This window comes from Ananas comosus, linkage group 4 (genome assembly GCF_001540865.1).
Source record: "Ananas comosus cultivar F153 linkage group 4, ASM154086v1, whole genome shotgun sequence".
NCBI classification, from domain to species: domain Eukaryota; kingdom Viridiplantae; phylum Streptophyta; class Magnoliopsida; order Poales; family Bromeliaceae; genus Ananas; species Ananas comosus.
In genome coordinates, this window is record NC_033624.1 from 2,735,190 (window position 1) to 2,753,843 (window position 18,654).

General features: G+C 38.2%; 3 protein-coding genes across 3 annotated transcripts; all 3 read left to right on the forward strand.

Annotated features, from left to right (window-relative positions):
- LOC109708841 (GDP-Man:Man(3)GlcNAc(2)-PP-Dol alpha-1,2-mannosyltransferase) lies at positions 327–4,966 on the forward strand. The gene is made up of 7 exons (XM_020230699.1): positions 327–703; positions 1,542–1,828; positions 2,213–2,399; positions 3,070–3,138; positions 3,233–3,426; positions 3,727–3,836; positions 4,220–4,966. Exons 1-7 carry the CDS (start codon positions 398–400, stop codon positions 4,471–4,473), a joined length of 1,407 nt encoding a protein of 468 aa, XP_020086288.1. The 5' UTR covers positions 327–397; the 3' UTR covers positions 4,474–4,966.
- On the forward strand, positions 5,787–8,749 carry LOC109708515 (origin of replication complex subunit 1). Its single transcript, XM_020230296.1, has 4 exons — positions 5,787–6,736; positions 7,063–7,485; positions 7,803–8,115; positions 8,464–8,749. The coding sequence occupies exons 1-4, from the start codon at positions 5,910–5,912 to the stop codon at positions 8,512–8,514; spliced, it is 1,614 nt and encodes a 537-aa protein (XP_020085885.1). The 5' UTR covers positions 5,787–5,909; the 3' UTR covers positions 8,515–8,749.
- LOC109708658 (dolichyl-diphosphooligosaccharide--protein glycosyltransferase subunit 2) lies at positions 10,163–18,625 on the forward strand. Its single transcript, XM_020230473.1, has 19 exons — positions 10,163–10,482; positions 11,139–11,331; positions 11,429–11,518; positions 11,706–11,762; positions 11,902–11,971; positions 12,210–12,274; positions 12,731–12,785; positions 13,395–13,522; positions 13,611–13,726; positions 14,025–14,094; positions 14,545–14,649; positions 14,772–14,861; positions 14,948–15,096; positions 15,425–15,536; positions 15,628–15,711; positions 16,276–16,356; positions 16,455–16,679; positions 17,301–17,423; positions 18,239–18,625. Exons 1-19 carry the CDS (start codon positions 10,322–10,324, stop codon positions 18,353–18,355), a joined length of 2,091 nt encoding a protein of 696 aa, XP_020086062.1. The 5' UTR covers positions 10,163–10,321; the 3' UTR covers positions 18,356–18,625.

Consider the following 18,654-nt stretch of genomic DNA (forward strand, 5'->3'; position numbering starts at 1 on the left):
GAAATCGGCAGCGGGGAATCGAGAACTGCCGACAGTTGTACGTAGCGGTGAACTCTCAGTGAAAGTTCCACCATTGCCGCAATGAACCAGGGGGTGGCCTTTTAAATTTTTGTTTTTTAAAATACTCGTAGTCATAGAATTATAGGATGATATGCAACATATTTCTGTTAAAAGTAGATTTCAAATAAAGGAAATTTTAAATTTTTAAAACCATTAATTGAGGGAAAAATTAATATTTTAAAATTTACAAAATGATAGGGACTAGACTAAAAAAAATACAAGGATCAGATTAAAATATGGGAATAGTACAGGGACGCCAAATACATTTCACACCCTCCCAGGCTCCCAGCGACGTCTACGTCCCGTTATTCTCTCTCTCTCACCTCTTCGCGCATCCATGGCGATCGGTATCTTAGTACAAACCCTAGCCTCGGCCCTCGTAACCCTAGTTCTCTTCTTCCTCTCCGCGGCCGCGATCTCGGCGAGGAGGAGGCGGAGGAGCGCGGCGGCGGCTGGGTTCTTCCACCCTTACACCAACGATGGCGGCGGCGGCGAGCGCGTGCTGTGGTGCGCCGTCCGTGCCGTACAGGACGAGCGCCCGGATCTGGAGTGCGCAGTGTTCACCGGCGACGACGCCTCGCCGGAGAGCCTCGCCGCACGGGCGGTCGACCGCTTCGGCGTGAAGCTGCTTCGCCCTCCCAAGGTTAGCCCCCCCATCTCCTCATAAATCGGCTTAAAATTTAGTTTTTTGATCTCTTCATTCGCTTGTTCATGTTGACTGAATCGATTTCGGGCATTCGATGCGAAGAATATGTTGTTGGTCTGTGGAAATTGCGTTGTAAAATGTCGGTGAATGTTGTCCTATCGTGGTTGCTGGAAAATTTTGTGAAAGTTGTTTAGTCCCTGCAAGGTTGTTCCCAATCTCCTCATATATTAGGCTTAAAAATTAGTATTTTGATCTCTTCGTTCTCTTGTTCTCTTTGATTGACTCCATTTTGGTTCTCTGAGATTTGTAGAAATTGCCTTGCACAATGTCTGTGAAAGTTGTGTTAGAGTGTTTACCGGAAAATTCGGGCCAAACTCGTTTCTTTCCCCATTTTACATAATATTTATTCCAATTAGGACTACTTATGTAGTGTGTTAGGTTAATTTGGTGTTCATTAGCCTTTACTGGTGCCCTGCAATATGTTCTTTGTTAACCAAGTGGAAGAACCAACCATTTGGCTCTTAATTTTAATGGGTGTTACAAATAAGGCCTATTGAATTAGAATTTAGCATGAAGTGAAGTTGGATTTAAATTACAGTTTCATTCCAGCATACTGCACTATGGCATTTGTTGAGTTTGAGGGTTAAGCAATAAGCTTGCATACTTTATTGCTGCACAATGTATTAATTGTTTGATCCACTTGTGAGTTTATTCTTTTCTACTTGGGCTTTATATGGAGAGAGATTTTTTTTTGACACTCTCTATAAAAATGATTCAAATGTAAAATTTTTGCATCAATTATCTTGTTTATCAGCTCGACTACATTCATTTATAGGTAATTCGCTTGTATAGAAGGAAGTGGATCGAGGAACGCACGTATCCGCATTTTACGATGATCGGACAAAGTCTTGGTTCAGTTTATCTTGCATGGGAGGCTCTGTGTAAATTTACGCCCCAATTTTACTTCGATACAAGTGGTTATGCCTTTACTTACCCTCTTGCTCGGTTGTTTGGTTGCAAAGTTATATGCTACACTCACTATCCAACTATCAGCTCAGATATGGTCGCGCGAGTTCGCCAGCGTAGTTCTATGTATAACAACAATGCTTTGATTGCCAAAAGGTGTGCAGTATAAAAGTTTATATCTTCCTGCTAGTTGCTCTTTGAAGAATGAAGACAGTTTAATTTGCTTTTATCTCTAGAAGCCTCTAGATTGGTTATAAGTTTGGACTTAGTATTCAGACCGGTGATCATCTGCTTGACAGGACAACTTACGAAGCCCAATTTATAAGCAGTTAATGGTTTCTTGTTTACTTATTTCATATCTTTGAGTGTATGATGGTAATGAGTTAACGACCCTATAAGAAAGCAAATTTTGAATATTTAGGAACAAAATTAGGGAGTTCCATTGACAATGATACTCTCTGGATGAACCCTTCATTTGATAATATATGCCTATCGACGAACCAGCTCGGTAGCTAATGTGTCATTTTCTTTTGGCTGTAGTGTCTGGCTATCGCGATGCAAAATCCTGTATTATACATTGTTAAGTTGGTTGTATGGATTGGTTGGTTCTTGTGCACATCTTGCGATGGTAAACTCCTCATGGACAAAGTCTCACATTGATAAGCTATGGAAGATTCCAGAACGTGCTAAAAGAGTGTACCCTCCCTGTGACACCTCTGCTCTTCAGGTATGCCTTATTGATCTAAGGCTTCTTATGGCATTAATCTTGTGGTTTCTGCCAATATGGGAACTGTGACTATTTTCTTCTAAGGATCATAGTAAAATGGTTAACCTGAAAAGCAAAACATGGTAATTTGTGCTTTTGACTGCTTTGCATCACACTAAGCTTCAAATAGTAGATTCTTCTTTTATGACCTTGAAACTTTTCTCAGCTTCCCACCACATCAAAAGCTTTACGCTTTTGATATGCCAAATGCCTAAGTGCTGGTGCTTAGTGTAGAGAAGCTATCCCAAAAGCTAGGCCGTAGAGGCACTTTGTTTACTATAACTTAGTGTTTTGTTTTGTTTTTTTTTTTTTTTTGAGAGAGAAAGGTAGCATGCTACCCGCTTCCGTTTATTTCATTTAGAAATAAACTTAGCTGGAAATGTATATCAACTAGGATTCGAACTTGGGTCTCGGGTACCAACCACCAAGTCCTTTTGCCACTTGCGCTAGGGACGGTCGGTCCCTAGCATTTTGTTTTGGTCATCTATTGTTCTTACATACGTTCTCTTATGCTTTTTCTTAATCCTTTTCTTTGTTAGAATCCTTTTTATCTTTGAAATGTTAAATACAGTTAGTAGTTTGAGATGGTTTCTGATTATCACTTATAAAGCAATTTGTAATGTTGAAGTAGATGCTTCCACTGGAGAGACCGACAAAGCCTCCTATTTTTATATCTGTTGCACAGTTTCGTCCAGAAAAGGTATGTTTAGGAATCAAAATTGTGGTAATAAATTGAGAACACATGGTCACATCAGTCCATGACTGTAATATTCGTGCCCTTTATCACTTTGCAGGCTCATACTCTTCAGCTGGAGGCATTTTCACTGGCTTTCCAAACCTTAGAACCAAAATGTCATAGACCAAAGCTCCAGTTTGTGGGTAGTTGTCGAAATGAAGAGGATTTAGATAGATTACAAAGGCTTAAAGAAAGAACTAGGGAACTAAATATGGACGAGTATGTAGAATTCCACAAAGATGTCATGTATAGGTATTTGCTCCTCTTCAATTCTTTCGCGTTTTTCACTGAAACTCAGTACCTTTTTCCTCTAAAGAAAGCATCAATCAAGAGGACAGCAGCTGTTTATAGTTTAATTTGTTGAACAGCTTAAGTTGTATTTCAGAAATGATATTTTGAACGGCACATAACAGTTATGTAAAAGCTCCAGCCACTCATGACATAATGAGAAATTCCATTGATGTTAAATAAGTATTTGGTGCGAGCATGGAATTTTTTTTTTCATTTATCTATATTATTTTCTTCTCACTCGGTTTTGTATTGTGATAACAGGGACTTAGTACAACTTCTAGGAGGAGCTGTTGCGGGTCTTCACTCCATGGTTGACGAGCACTTTGGAATAAGTGTCGTCGAGTACATGGCAGCTGGAGCTATTCCTATTGGTAAGTAAATGCTTCATTCAATAAATCCTACAACATTTATATATGTAGGACCCTCACATACCGTCTACTTTGCTTATTTATATCCGTGCAAAATTATCTATTCACATACGTACACCTGTAACAGCAGAAATTTTTATATATGCCCTTTTGGCAAGTGTAGTTCCTTGCTGAAAATAAATGGTGGGGGCATCCAATTCTTCAGGGGAAGTTGGTTATACATTAGAAAAAGATTTTGAAAAAAGGGAATATAGGGACTTCTTTGCAATTATCAAGCTATATATGTATATATGTTAGTAGATAATTTTACAGGGGTATATATGTAAGTCGTCTCCCTCTCTGCCTCCTTTGGATACAACTTTTTACTAGATTGTTTTATTCCTCAGCCCATAATTCAGCTGGACCGAGAATGGACATCATTCTGGAAGAAGATGGGCATCAAACTGGATTTCTCGCTTCTAGCAAAGAAGAATACTGCGATGCCATCCTCAAAGTTTTGAGTATGTCAGAGGAAGAGAGGCTACAAATGGCGGCAGCAGCAAGAAAATGCGCTCAGAGGTTCTCGGAGCAGAGGTTCTACGAAGATTTTACAGCTGCGATACGCCCAATCTTTTCTATTACCAGGAAAGATCATTCATAGCACTACTCGAGTAGGATTCTATTTTTCTTTTCCGTAGAATCATGCAGGGAAGAAAAGGTCCCCAATTTCATATCGAACCTTTCAACTCCAGCATCGTGTTGGGAATTCCGCAGGCTCCTAATGTGATGGATTATTGTCAAATTAAAGTAAAGAATAAAAAGTGAAGTATAAGGACACTAGGAGCATTGTTTACTTTCTCATTTTTCAGAGTGAATCATGTACATGATAGAGCTTTTGATAGATGATTAACTAATGTTATACTAAAGCTTTTCTTGATTCTGGGAAGGATATTGAAGCTTTGCTAGAAATAGAAAACGAGATACGTAATCTTTCGCCTAGTCGAGAGTGACGATTTCCTTTTCATTGTTTGTGCGGATGTAAACTTGTGCTCTTTCAGTTTTATGCGAATCTTAGGCTTTCGAGAATAGCAGTTGTTTCGCAGTGTGGCCTTTGGACTAACTGCAGCAACTACTATGGCTTCACAGTTTCTTCAGAGCTTGTTTGAGCAGCTACATTTTAATGAAATTCTATTTGGTTGGATAATACCTGGGTGTCTGATCCATCTGTGTACTATGTAACTTGATGGTTCTCGGTCCTTGTGCTACTTTAAATGGTCAGATCCCTGTAAAGCTCAAGAAAATCGTCAATATAACCAATTACAATAATTCAAATGAAAAGTAAAAATCAAAAGAAAGTATCAATTAAAAGGTGAAAATATAGAGGATCATTTTGAAGAACTCACCATACAATTTTTGTCCCCAAAAAGGTAAAGAGTTGGAAAAGATGGTGCATCTGCTCGATCTGATCTGGAAAAAAAAAGAAAAAATGGTTGGAGCAATCCCGAATTTAAGACATGAGACTTGAGTAGCATTATTAAACTACTTTTTTTTTTTGGCTAAATTATAGAAAACTTTTCCATCAAAACTCGATTTTTCATTTTTTTCTCATGTCATTTAAAAATTTACACTTTGCTTTCTTGTAAAATAAAAAATGTCCACAGAAAAGTACGGTGTGAACTATAATAATAAAATGATCATTTTGCTCTTCACCATTTTGTTCCTCATCATGTTTATAGGAGAGAAGGCTGAAGACATTTTTGATATAAAAAAATATATAATAATATTTTATAAATGAAATCTTAACGGATTACTAACGATATGGGGCGAAGTGAATATTTTTATTTTACAAAAAGGTGAAGCGTAGATTTTTAAATGACGGGGTAACAAGTAAAAAATCACAGGAAGTTTTATGTAATTTAGCCCTTTTTTTATATCATATTTGTTACCTTAAAATAGCAAAACCCTTCGCTCCTCTTTCCCACAACCTCCGTAGAGTTCTAGAGAAGTGGCGGGAACCAGTGAACTCGGCGCCGAACCTCTCATCGCCGTGAAAATTCCCCCCTCCTCCAAGCGAAGAGTCGGCGCCGACTCAAATCGATGGCGAACGAGGAGACCAAAACCCTAGACTCCACCCCTCGAAGAACCACAAGGTCCTCTTCCTCCTCCCTCTCCCTCTCTTCTCCTCAAAAACCCTCGCTCAATCCCCCAAACCCTCCTCCCCCCTCTCTCCCCACCGATCTCTTATTCTCCGCACAACCCATCACACTAGACCAGTTACTCTCCAATCTCCCCGGAAGAAACCCTCAAATCCTCGAGGTTTTGCGCCTAATCGGCCCCCTAAATTCCCCGACGCAGCCGATTCTCCTCTACGGCGGCGTCTCCACCGGCAAAACGAGCACCATTTTGCAGGTATTCCGGTATTTGAACCGCCCCTTCGTCTACGCCAGCTGCCGCTCTTGCTATAACCCTAGAATCCTCTTCGAATCGGTGCTGAATCAGTTGCTTCGTCATAGGCGGAGCCGGAGCAGCGGCTTCGCCAGCTCCAAGCGGTGCGAGAGGGCGTCGGAGTTCGTTGACTTGCTTCGGGACGCGTTGCTTCGTGTGTTAAACGAGTTGAAAGAGAGAAGGGGCGGAAAAGGTGGGAATGGGGAGATGGTTTATGTGATTTTCGACAATGTGGAGCTCATCCGGTCGTGGGATAAGAGTTCTCTTATTCTCTGCTTGCTGTTTCGGTTGTTTGATATTTTGAAGATTCCCGAATTGGGTTTGATCTACATCAGTAGTTCGACGCCCGACGCTTACTATTCAATGACCGGTTCGATTGGGCCGAATGCAGTGCACTTCCCAGAATACACTTTGAATGATCTTCATGGCATCTTCATGAGAAACCAGGAGAACCCAAAGCTTTATTCCTCATTTTTAAGGTAAATATGGTTAAACAAAAAATCACTTTTTCCGTTCATCGGATATAATTGGGTAAATTACATCATTAGTCACTGATGGGTCCGGCTGTGAAGTGCTGTCGAATTTTGCTAACAGGAATGAGTTGCTACTTCATTCTTGCTATTACGGGAAATTGAGCGGCACTTGAAGTTCACTTCATCAATTGTGGAAATTTGAAGTTTGGTCGCCCAAGTGCTGTCGTGCTATTCCTCACCAAAAGTTTTGTGACTGGTGATGTAATTTACCATATATAATTTGTTCTTTTTACCAGTATTCTGACTATGTTGTGATGATTTTGAACAAGCAGTGTTGTTCTGAAACCCTTCTCCAGAGTGACTAAACGTGTCGATGAATTGGCAACTGCTTTTGAATCACTATTTAGGAAATATTGTGAACCTTTAACTGATTTGAAACTTTTTCCTGACGAGCGCATGAAGAGAAGGTTGTTCGATTATATTCAGCCGCACCTAACTGCCTCTCTGAATGAGACATTTGATGTTCCTGTGAGAAGCTCGTCTGAATCCGCTAAGGATGGAGACTATACTAAGAAGGGGAGTATTAGGAAGACCGTAGGTGGCAATGATTCGTTAGCGGAATTGGATTTTCATATGTCTGTGTCTGCGAAATACCTTCTTCTTTCCGCATTCCTTGCTTCGAGAAATCCAGCTACCCTTGATGCTGCTCTCTTTGACTCAACTGGAGGATCCAGTAGTCGCAAGCGTAAGAGAAAGTGCGTAATAAATTAGTGCTGTTTTTATTTCTGTTTCTTATTTATGGTTTCTTTTCAAGACCTATATTGTTGAAATCATAGTCGCAACTTGCTTTGATTTTGTTCTGAAAAAAATCCATGAATAGTTCATGGGTTTTTGATTAGTTGTATAATCCGCAGGATCATTATTCATTAATATGGGGATATTGACTAATGTGACCTTAATTTTGTGCTGCTGCTATTCTTTTTTATTATTAGTGGCTTTTATTATGGATAAATGTGGCTATATGTCAGCATGTTTTGTAATTTAGCCGCCCTTTGTTATGATTTATTTTCAGGAGCTCTCAGGCATCGATTGACCAAAATGATCATAAGGCTGAAGAAATTCTTATTAAGGGACCGGGAACTTTTCCCTTAGAGCGACTATTAGCTATATTTCAATGCATAACATCACTCTCTGAGGAAGCACTCGAGGAAGAACAGCTTCAGGAGGGGAAGGGAATTGAGAATGCGACTGTTGGGTTAATGTCTGATGTTTTATTGCAGCTGTCTACTCTCTGCAATGCTAACTTTCTATGCAAAAGCGGAAGCTGCCCTTTGGATGGTTCCAGAAGATACCGTTCCACTATTGACGAAGACTTTGCATTGAAGGTCTCAAACTCCATCTTCTGCTCCGAATTCCGTTGTTGTTGAATTTAGCATTGTTCATTTCATAAATAGTGGCTTTAACGGGGAAAATGTTTGCCTGGACCTATCAATTCTAGTGGTTTTAAGTTTAAATCTCAAACTGTTGGATGTGATTTACAACCACTTAAATTGACTAAAATTTAAAAGAAAAATCATGATTTTATAAAAACCTTTTTCTCATGCGGCGAACTATTGATTTTTGGGATTACTTAAAGCCTAGGTAATTAGCATCTCCCTGCATTAGTAGCTCCAGCTTTATCTTTAAATCTCTTTTCTGGAAGCTAACCCAGAAAAGCAATTTGGTTGTTGCAGGTTGCAAGGAGCATCAACTTTCCCCTGTCGAAGTATATCTACAGAAGATAGTCCAAAGACCTACATATAATTCTGCAGGAACCACTGCATCAAATTAATTGTTTAAATTTTTATCTATGCATGGATACATTGTACATTAGGATAATTTGAGAGAGTTATAATAGTTGAGAGGCTGTGTAATTCGAAAGAGCTTATTAGTTTCGTCCGGCAATTTGTATCAGTTTGTTGAATTTGCTTGTCTCTAGACTCCCTACAGCACATTGTTCGATGAATCAATCGATCATGGTGTTGGAAGCCGAATATTCCCGACCCTTGACCCGGTCAAAGATCTTCCTCGGGAAGCGCGTCGGGGTGAGAAGCGGCTGCGAATAGTGACCCTCGAAGTTTGCGCCTTTCGACAGATCAAGCGATTCGGCTGACGAGGGATTGGATCAGCCGAGTTCGAAAATCTTTACCGTAAATTGTTGGTTCAGCTGGAAGAGCCGAATGTATGAACTGTGCAGGGTCCAATGTCGGCAGAAGTGCCGAATGGAAGAAGTACACAGTAACTGGTCGGCTGAAAGAGCCGAATGGAAGAAGTACACAATGACTGGTCGGCTGAAAGAGCCGAATGGAAGAAGTACACAATTACTAGTCGGCTGAAAGAGTCAAATGTCTTTATATAATAATAAAAAAGAGTGTGCCTGAAGGGCATACAGACTCAGAAATATAGTTTACAATAGAGTGATGCCCGTGGGGCAGACAGATTCTGCAAATGTAGTCTACAACGGAGTGATGCCCGTAGGGCAGACAGGCTCTAGGGTTCTACTTAGTGAACTACTCCTAGGAAAGCAGTAAATGCGGAAAAGAAAAAGATTACATTTAGATTACTTCTAGAAAATCGATAAAATGCAGAGGAAATAAAGGTGGTCTTCTCATTCAGGATGGAGAAAGACTCCTATTGCAGGCTTCAAAATTACTATTTATAATATCTTTAAGCCCACTTTATTGGTCGGTTGAAAGTAGTGAGGGGAGTGGTTGTAACCATGATCGTGGAAGTTACGCTAACTCCTCATGGAAGTTACGCCCCACTTCTCAACTATTTCCGCCTAAACGCTTTTGACTTTCAGACGCCTTATTGCCGACTCCTGGTGTACCACGTATCCTTATTTCTTTGGCTCATACGTGGTTTAGGTCGGTATGTCTCAATTTTGGCCTCAACACATGGGAAGAATTTTTTAAAAAAAATTTTATTGAGAGAAAGGCGGTATACTATCTACTTCATTTATTCTTTTTAGAAATAAACTTAGAAATAATTTTGATGTACAATACAATAAGATATGATATTAGCTACTTTAATATCCTGTATATTTTAATATTTTATGTATCAAATACAATATATTGAGATTTTAATAATCAATTCAAATATTATAAGTTTATATTTCATTCGATTGATGCAAATACTTAAGTGCGACAAATTAGTAAATAACTCGCAAGCATTCGAGTTGGAAGTTAGGTTCAGGGATTGATAGATCGGTGTCTAAATTCTGTAAAGAATTTTGGATCATAAATATTAATCCAGATTCCAGCCCATTCTACTATAGATCAAATTGCAACATGTGGACCAAACTGTAATATCGAAGTAAAATTATCACTATCCATACATTTTGCCCCTCGGGTAAATTCGTAAATCCGAGTACTACATGCGGAGAGCCTGCTTCGTCCTCTACTCCACGAAGTCGTCTCCCTCTCTACATAAACCCTAACACTGGGGGAAAACCCAAGCGCTCCTCGAAGGGTCGAACCCTAGATCCCGGTCACTCCACTCTCCTTCTTCCGCTTTCTCTCTCTCTCTCCCTCTCTCCTTCGTCTCTTAGCCATGGCGAGGGGCCGCCGATCTGTGGCGCTTCTCGCTCTTATCTGTGCGCTCCTTCTCCATTCCATCGCCCCCGCCTCCGCCGCCCCCATTCGCCCGATCTCCGACGCCCACCGATCCGCCGCGGCGGAGCTCTTCGCCCCGATCGATGGATCCTACGGGAGGTATGGATTGATAACTAAGGTTTTAACTTTCCTATAATGTTTTAGATCGGATTTTCCCTAGTGATCGCTGCGTTGTTCTGTTGCCTTCTAGTATGGATTCAAATGGGTTTGATTTGACTTGGTCCCTGCTGTTTTTTCGCCGGATCTGATAGGTTAATTCTTTTAGTTAATATGATTGTTTGAAGTTGGGAGTTTCCTGAACTTGGAGTGATCATAAAATGGTCATCGCGGCAGGTATAATTATATGAATCCGTCTTGTCTGATCTCTTGGATTCAATGGTATTACACATAAAACATTTGGCTTGAAATGTCTTATGTCATTAATTTTCCAATTTACTTACATTGATAAAAACAATTTAGCATAAACAAAACGTCGTGTAAAATTAGTTGAGAACATACGCTGTTTAATTAATGTTTAATTACTGTAAAAGTAGTTGAAAAAGATTGAGAATGTAATATATCAGGCTGTTCCCTTGTGGTTTTCTTTTTATGTTGTAAATGTTTTTAACAGCTAAATCCCAATATTAAACCTGAAGCAATTAATACGGGAATATGTACGATCCAGAAGTAAGTGATATTCATTCTTTGTACCTTATTGTGGACTTGTCAAATTTTGGTCATGATAGAACTGATATTATTTAAATGTTATGTTGCAGTTTAGAAGAGACCTACGAGGCACTACGGACATTTCAGATACTCGGAGTTGAAAAGAGTGCCGAGCTAAGTCATGAGACCTGTCTATCTGTTGCTGAGAAAGTTGGATCATCGTCAACGCCAGCAAAGGATTTGTTCTATGCGCTAAGGATCACCAGCATCTTGGGTTGCCAGATTGACTCCAGCACCTATGATGTACATAATTTATCTCTCTTACAATGTGTGAGAGTGTTGATTCACATGTGATGCTGCTTATTGGAGGACTTCTGTTATATACTTTCCTTTTTCTCAGGAAGTTGCATCAAGACTTCATGCAGTGTTGAAGGATGCAAATTCATTGCTGGAATTTTATTACTCTATAGGAGGTTTGCTTAGTATTAAGGTAAGGTAGTACAGTACCTTTCTTGTTCTTCTTCTTCTTGTTCTTCTTCTTCTTCTTCCTTTTCCCAAGCTCTAGCCTTATATTTCATAATCTTATTGTTATTCAGATTCTTTGCTATTCTTGTAAGACAGAAATGTGAGCACTCAAAGATTCTAAAGTGTGTTCTTTTTTCTTCCCCCTCAATCAGGACCAAGGTCATGATGTTATCCTATCTGATGCTGATGGTACATTTCATGCGATAAAGGTGATTGAGACTACCATTATGTAATTCTTTGTTGATTATCTGTAGCCAATTTCCAGTCATGATGTTCTTCTATGTAATGCTGATGGTATATTTCATGCGATAAAGATTTGTTTAATTCAGTGTGTCCTTTTTCCTGCAGGCTCTTAGTCAGAGTGATGGAAGATGGCGTTTAGATACCAATAGTGCTGAATCTAGTACATTTGCTGCTGGTATTGTTTTTTTTTTCTGAGGTTCTAATATATCTAATCTTCTACAAGACTTAAACAGTCTACATGATACTTGTTGCGTACATAATTCTTGTACTTGTCGCATACATAACACAAGCCAGAGATGTGAGCACTCAAAAATATGCAATACTTGTAGCGTAATTTCTTTTGCCTAAAAACAATAAGTTGGTCATTTTTCTGTGCTCATTATACTAATATGTTACATTTAATGCTATTTCAGGGATAGCGCTTGAATCGTTAGCAGGAGTTATTTCATTGGCGGGTTCAGAGGTGGACCAATCTATGGTATGTGGTGATTCCTAACATTTTGTTGTTTTCTGTTGTTGACTGTAATATCTATTTGAATTTTGACGATGCTTTTCAAGTGGAAATACTTGTGTATTTCTTTTAGTTCCTTTGTGCATTTTGGGTATTAGATGGAGGCCTTCAATGGTACTTCTTCAATAGTTTGCTTAGGTCATTAACGAGGAATATTTATTATCTTCATGATTCATGTGACAAAATACTGTTGAAGTTAGCAATTATGTTTTGAGACTTCAGTTTTATGGAAATTGTTTGTAGCCTTGTAGGACTTTGGAGTACCTGTATGTCCATAGTGAGTTCAATTATTAAGTGCTTCCACTGTTGGCCCTTTTTATGTATCTTGATGATTTTCTTAAGTGCACACATTGAAGTATATAGCCAGTAGTTGGATTAATTTCTTCTTTCCTAATTGATATTGATTCAAGTATAATTTGACAGATTGGAGTTGTCAAAAATGACATTGTGAAGCTGTTTGGTAGCATCAAAAGCTTTGGTATACTTCTTTAACTTTCAATGTTCTATGTTCTTGTTTCTTTGCATGTTTCCTTCAGTGCCGGCTGCTTTAGAAGGCTGTATTTTGTTGATCATCACTTGTTAGAGGATAGTTAGATATAACTTGGGGGCACCCTCACCCAAAAATGTGATGAGAAATTATTAAAGAAGAAATCAGATATAGCTGACATTTCAGAAACATGCATTACGTTCTGCAGAATAAGTTTTTTTTTTCTAGAGAGAAGAGATGATTTTAATGGCTTTCACATATTCCGCTTGTTAGTTGTGTTTCATGACTGTTCTATTTAGTCAATAATCTAAGTTTATGTTGTCCAGAAAACAGTGCTAAACTAGACAGTGGAAATTTTAAGAGATCTAGATCAAGTCAGTAAATTTTAGTGGTGTCTTTAGCTTCTTGTTTGAAGTAAGTTAGTTGGTGGCAAATAGTTTCGATGCATTCTTCTGCTTCTTTATGCATCTTTGTTTAGATATCAAGCAAGAACTAGAGCTGCGTAGCAAAACAAAGATGTGTTTGATTTGTCGTACATTTTAAAGAGCACAATATATTTTCAATTCTCGTATCTGATAAACTTTACATCGGTTATTGCAGATGATGGGACCTTATACTTTGATGAAAAGCATGTTGATGGCAGTGAATATAAGGGCCCACTTACAACTTCTGCTTCAGTAGTGCGGGGTGTTAGTGCTTTTGCCGCAGCTGCTTCAGGGAATCTGAATGTGAGTCAAGTAATTCCATGAGAATACGATTCCTGTACAATTCTGATTATTTGTCCCTTATATCTCATTCATTTGCTTGAATTTGCAGATTCCAGGCGATAAAATATTAGGCTTGGCTAAATTCTTTCTCAGCATTGGGGTTCCTGGCACCACTAAAGATTTCTTTAACCAAATAGATTCTTTGTCATGCTTGGAGAATAATAGGCAAGCGTTCTTTTCTAGTTTTATTCTCTTTATTATTTATATCATAAGAAATGACCCTCTTCTGTACCTCTCACATTAATATTTTACTCCTTGATAATATGATTTTGTAAGCATTATTAGTATACCGTCTCTCACGTTTGGACGAACAGATCATGTGCTTCTCTTTACTCTGATTTTGCTCTTAATCTGTTTTGGATTAAGCTTCAACTAGGAACTTCCTATACATCCTAACATAACATGGCATTGTTAATTTCCAATTGCTTATCTAATTTATAGATGTCTGTTTGGCTTGTTACAGGGTTTCAATTCCTTTGATTCTCTCACTTCCGGCAACAGTACTTTCATTGACTTCAAAAGACCAACTCAAGGTGATTTTGGTACATCCCTTCCAAAATTTGGGTCTCAAAATTGTGACTAAAAGAACATAACTCAAGAAGAGGTTATCCAATCTTTGCAATAGGCTAATAAAGAGCCGCCCATCTTAGTTGACCTAATTGGTGAGAGGCCAGTCAAACATTTATTGCTGTTCAACCCGCATCTAATTATTGATATTCTAACTACCTGTTAGAGTTAAGGGCTGAAATTGCTCACTTCACAATAAAAAGCAATCTTTTACATAATGCCTGTAACACCTTATTCGAGCCCTACTGAATTTCTTAAAAAGATGTGCATGTTTGTTCTCTAAGTATAACAGCAGCATTGTGCATTCATTAATCAAAAAAAAAGGTTTCCTGTTTTGACCTGAAACATTTGAAGCAACAATTAGATGGCTTTATTCAGTTTTATTCACCTAAAGTACGTTATTTGACTTATTTCAGGTTGAGGTGACTACAGTGTTTGGTTCTGCTGCACCTCCACTCACAGTGAATCTGGTACAAGCTTACAGTTCAGATTCAAAAGACGTCCCTGCCCTTGAGAATAAGGTAACACTGCTTTGAAAAATTCTCGAATACTTGTATTTATCAATTCTTGATGCAGGACTCTTTTAAGTTGAAATTCTTTTTACATTTTTCCATGTTTATTTTAATTCCTTTTTGGTTCACAGGAACTTCAGTTTGATGCTGAAAATGTCGTCCATTACTTGGATATCGCAGCACTGAAATTAGATGTTGGGAAGTATACCTTTGTTTTTGAGGTACTTGTTGTTTGTTTAGTTAGCTTTGTTTTATATAGCAGCTAACAAATAACCTTCCTCTGATGAGCTAACTCCATATCTTGCAGGTTACTCTCCATGACCCAGATAATGTGAATATATATGCTACGGGAGGACAGAACAGCATAAGGGCGTTTATCACAGGATTGATCAAAGTTGACAAAGCTGAAATTGGAATTTTAGACAGTGATGCTGGGAGTGTGGAGTCCCTACAAAAGTAAGGTTTTCAAGATAGAGATTTTCTCCTGTTCCTTTTTTATTTAACTTATGCAGTTGTCAACCAGCGGCATTAAAGCAGTTGATTTTCCTGCTTCATCAAATACTTCTCCATTGATGAGAAAGATGTTTCCTGATACTTAATACCTAAAAGCATATAATACTTCGTCAGTGTCTTTCCAGTTATGTATTTGTTCATTTACACCACAGTGCATTTCTTTTTCGTGGTTTGGTACTTCCGTACTAATTTTAAACTTGTCTCTCATCTAATTCTCTATATGTTTACTTGTTTCTCAAGTGATCTTGTTCTCTAAATAATCTCATTGCAGATTAGATCTCTCAAAGGATAACTCAGTTTCTCTGTCAGCAAACCACTTACAGAAGTTGCGGCTATCTTTTGTGTTAACCACTCCGCTCGGGCACACCTTTAAGCCCCATCAGGTTTTTTAATGGTGAAATTTAAAGATAACATTGTTGAAAGTATTTTCCTTCTTTTTCCATGTTGATTTGTTTGAGAACAAATTGCTTGCAGGTGTTTCTTAAATTGAGGCATGAAACCAAAGTTGAGCACATTTTTATATTGGAGAGTAGTGCAAGGCAGTACAAAATTGTCCTAGTTAAGTTCCTGATCTTATAGGTCTTTCTTTTGAATTCTCTTATATCTTTAGTTGTTATTTTCTACTGGTATGGTAGCCACTATAGATACTTCTTGGGTCTTTCCTCCTCTCTCTCTCTCTCTCTCTCTCTCTCTCTGTGGTACAGCTTGGTACTCATTACCATGTAGAAGTACCTTATACAAATTTTCAGCCAGGCTAAGAAGTTTGAATGTGAAAGGCCAGCATGTATAAGGAACTAAATCAACGTACCAAGTTCGTCGAAGGAAAATATGTTTACCGAAGAAAACAGCTAAAGCGATTTGTTATTGATAAGAGTGACTGAACTTTCAAATGGATTTATTCTAAGTAAAATTGATTATTACTTTCTGAAATCTCTTATAATCAAGAAAAATTTTGATACATCGTGTAACATCCAAAATTAATGATTGCACGTTCTCATTTTATTTGCTTGCTCTATGATTAGTAATATCATCATAATTTCTCCTTTTGACTCACTCAATTCTGGAGGGTAATGATATCAAATGCATGTGTTTTCTCAGATATCTCATGCTTTATCTTTGTAGGATTTCCTAGGCCTGGTGGGAAAATTTTACTACCTTTCTGGAAAGTATGAACTTGAACTAACAGTTGGTGATGCCGCAATGGTGCGCTTGTATTTCACCTTTTTAGGTCATCTATTCTCATCAATATATGCTTATTGAACTGACATAAAAAAAATCTTTTTCTGTAATTATTCATACAGGAGAATTCATTTATACGAGCCCTTGGTCACATCGAGTTAGACTTACCTGAACCACCAGAGAAGGCGGCCCGCCCTCCTCCGCTAGCTGCTGATCCTTTATCAAAATTTGGGCCGAAGCAAGAGATATCGCACATATTTCGGGCACCCGAGAAGAGGCCTCCAAAGGAGCTCTCTCTTGCATTTTGGGGTCTTACTCTCTTACCTTTCTTTGGATTTCTATTTGGGGTATGTTTATCTTCTTTCTTTCTTTTTTCCAAGCAACTGCATTTATAGTCATAATGCTAGTTGCAGACAAATTTTTGATATTCGCAATTTTTGTATTACAGTCCATCTATTAATTTCAGAATAAGTTATCTAGTGATAACTTATGAGATATGAAGATTTTCATTTGTGATTGTAATCTTCAAGTTTGATTTTTAATGCATTGCAAGATCCTCCTGATTGCAGGATAGGTCATTCCACCTAAGAGGTGATTATAGCATACTTTGAGAAAAATGGCCTAGATTATGTTTGTACCATATAATTGTAATATTGTTATTTTCTTCATACTTCCTCTTAAACAATTACCACATACCCTGAGATATGCCGAGCACAATGTTCATGCATACAAACAGACCCTATATCCTAGTAGTTTTACGAGGCTTTAAGCTGCTAGGGCTTTTACCCCTTCCATGTTGATAATTGTAGTTATATTCCTAATCTTGTAGCCAAAAACATATTTGGTGGTGTAATATTTCTATCTTATTGTTGTGGGTGGTGTAATATCCCTAGCCTGTTGTTGTGGGTGGTGTAACATTCCTGTACTATTCCTGTGCATATATCAACTATGATTCTTTCATTTTGCAGCTGACAAAATTAGGAGTGAACTTAAAGAGCTTCCCTTCTTCACCGGTTCCTGCTGCTTTCTCCATCCTCTTCCATGCCGGCATTGCAGCAGTTCTGTTGCTCTACGTGCTCTTCTGGCTTAAGGTTCGTCCCTGTCCCCTCCCTAATTTGCTTTCTCTGTGGATCTTACAGCCATTCTTTTTGAGATCCCATTTTTAATTAGATAAAGAGGTTTAATTTTAAGAAGGAAAAGATTCTGCTGAGGCACTGTTGTCTATAAACCTTTTTGAAGCTGAGCCCGAAACACACTTTTTTTTTTAGTTTTTAATTATTAATACCCCCTTGAACTATTGCTTATTTTGACTTTATATATATCTTCTGTTGGTTGAATTGGGGTTCCAGTAAAGATGATTCTGTTCAAATAAACAGTTCTGCCCCCTTTTTGGCTGTTGAAACTGCTGGTTTTGTTAACAGTTGATGGCCACTAGTTGATCGAGCTGTTAATTTAACGGAATCCCCAATTAAATCTGAGAGAAATAACTCTATGAAAACAAGCAAAAGTTAAGCAGCTATTAAGAAAACTAATAACAGGAGGGTTCAAAACAACATGAACTTGATGTCGCTTTCATGCATTTTTACCATAAAAGAATTTAGTCCCCGAAGTTTGTTTAGTATAACAGTTAAGTCCTGTTTGTCATTCATCTGAGAAAGATAAATGCCATCTGAGCATTATTTCCTGCAGGGGCCTATTTAAAAAAGAAAAAAAAAGGAAAAAGTAAAAAACTCTAGCATCCTTTCAGTCCAGTGGAGTAAACTTTAGTTGCTACATGGAAGAGACTAAGGGACTGGTTTAACTCGAATCTATGAGTGCCTAATTAAAATGGGAATGGTGCTTAAAGAACTAAATATAGTAAATGTGCTACTAATAATTAACTCTGCTTTTTTTTTTAATGGAACAGTTGGATCTCTTCACAACTCTGAAGATTCTCGGATTCCTGGGACCTTTTCTAGTGTTTGTGGGTCATAGAACCCTTTCCTATCTCGCGTCAACCTCCACTAAGCAAAAGGCAGCTTGACAGGGTATTAATACTTGGATTTTGTAGGAACCTGCTATTACTGTAAACACCTCGAATTTTTTTTTGGTCTTTCTTAGTGAGGGAATCAACTTATGGAAGCCGAATCTTCTTGACTCCCAAAATTTTAATTTGATAGTGTTGAGCAGTAATTGAAACTGTTGCTGGAACTGATGAGGATCTCACATTTATCTCGGCTTGTCCCAGTATTAAGAATGCTTTTGTATGTTCTGATGGGAAAGAGCTTAGCTTTTCCACTGCCTTTTATTTTTCTTTTTCTTTGTTTTTTTTGAAAAAACTTT

What these genes read in the sequence shown, in the direction of transcription:
- LOC109708841 (XM_020230699.1), top strand. Translation starts at nt 398, where the DNA reads ATGGCGATCGGTATCTTAGTACAAACCCTAGCCTCGGCCCTCGTAACC. An exon ending in CACAGTTTCGTCCAGAAAAG is followed by an intron (nt 3,139 to 3,232) that starts GTATGTTTAGGA and finishes ATCACTTTGCAG; the next exon opens with GCTCATACTCTTCAGCTGGA. An exon ending in AGCTGGAGCTATTCCTATTG is followed by an intron (nt 3,837 to 4,219) that starts GTAAGTAAATGC and finishes TTTATTCCTCAG; the next exon opens with CCCATAATTCAGCTGGACCG.
- LOC109708515 (XM_020230296.1), top strand. Translation starts at nt 5,910, where the DNA reads ATGGCGAACGAGGAGACCAAAACCCTAGACTCCACCCCTCGAAGAACC. An exon ending in AGTCGCAAGCGTAAGAGAAA is followed by an intron (nt 7,486 to 7,802) that starts GTGCGTAATAAA and finishes ATTTATTTTCAG; the next exon opens with GAGCTCTCAGGCATCGATTG. An exon ending in ACGAAGACTTTGCATTGAAG is followed by an intron (nt 8,116 to 8,463) that starts GTCTCAAACTCC and finishes TGGTTGTTGCAG; the next exon opens with GTTGCAAGGAGCATCAACTT.
- LOC109708658 (XM_020230473.1), top strand. Translation starts at nt 10,322, where the DNA reads ATGGCGAGGGGCCGCCGATCTGTGGCGCTTCTCGCTCTTATCTGTGCG. An exon ending in TTGACTCCAGCACCTATGAT is followed by an intron (nt 11,332 to 11,428) that starts GTACATAATTTA and finishes CCTTTTTCTCAG; the next exon opens with GAAGTTGCATCAAGACTTCA. An exon ending in AGTGTGGAGTCCCTACAAAA is followed by an intron (nt 15,097 to 15,424) that starts GTAAGGTTTTCA and finishes ATCTCATTGCAG; the next exon opens with ATTAGATCTCTCAAAGGATA.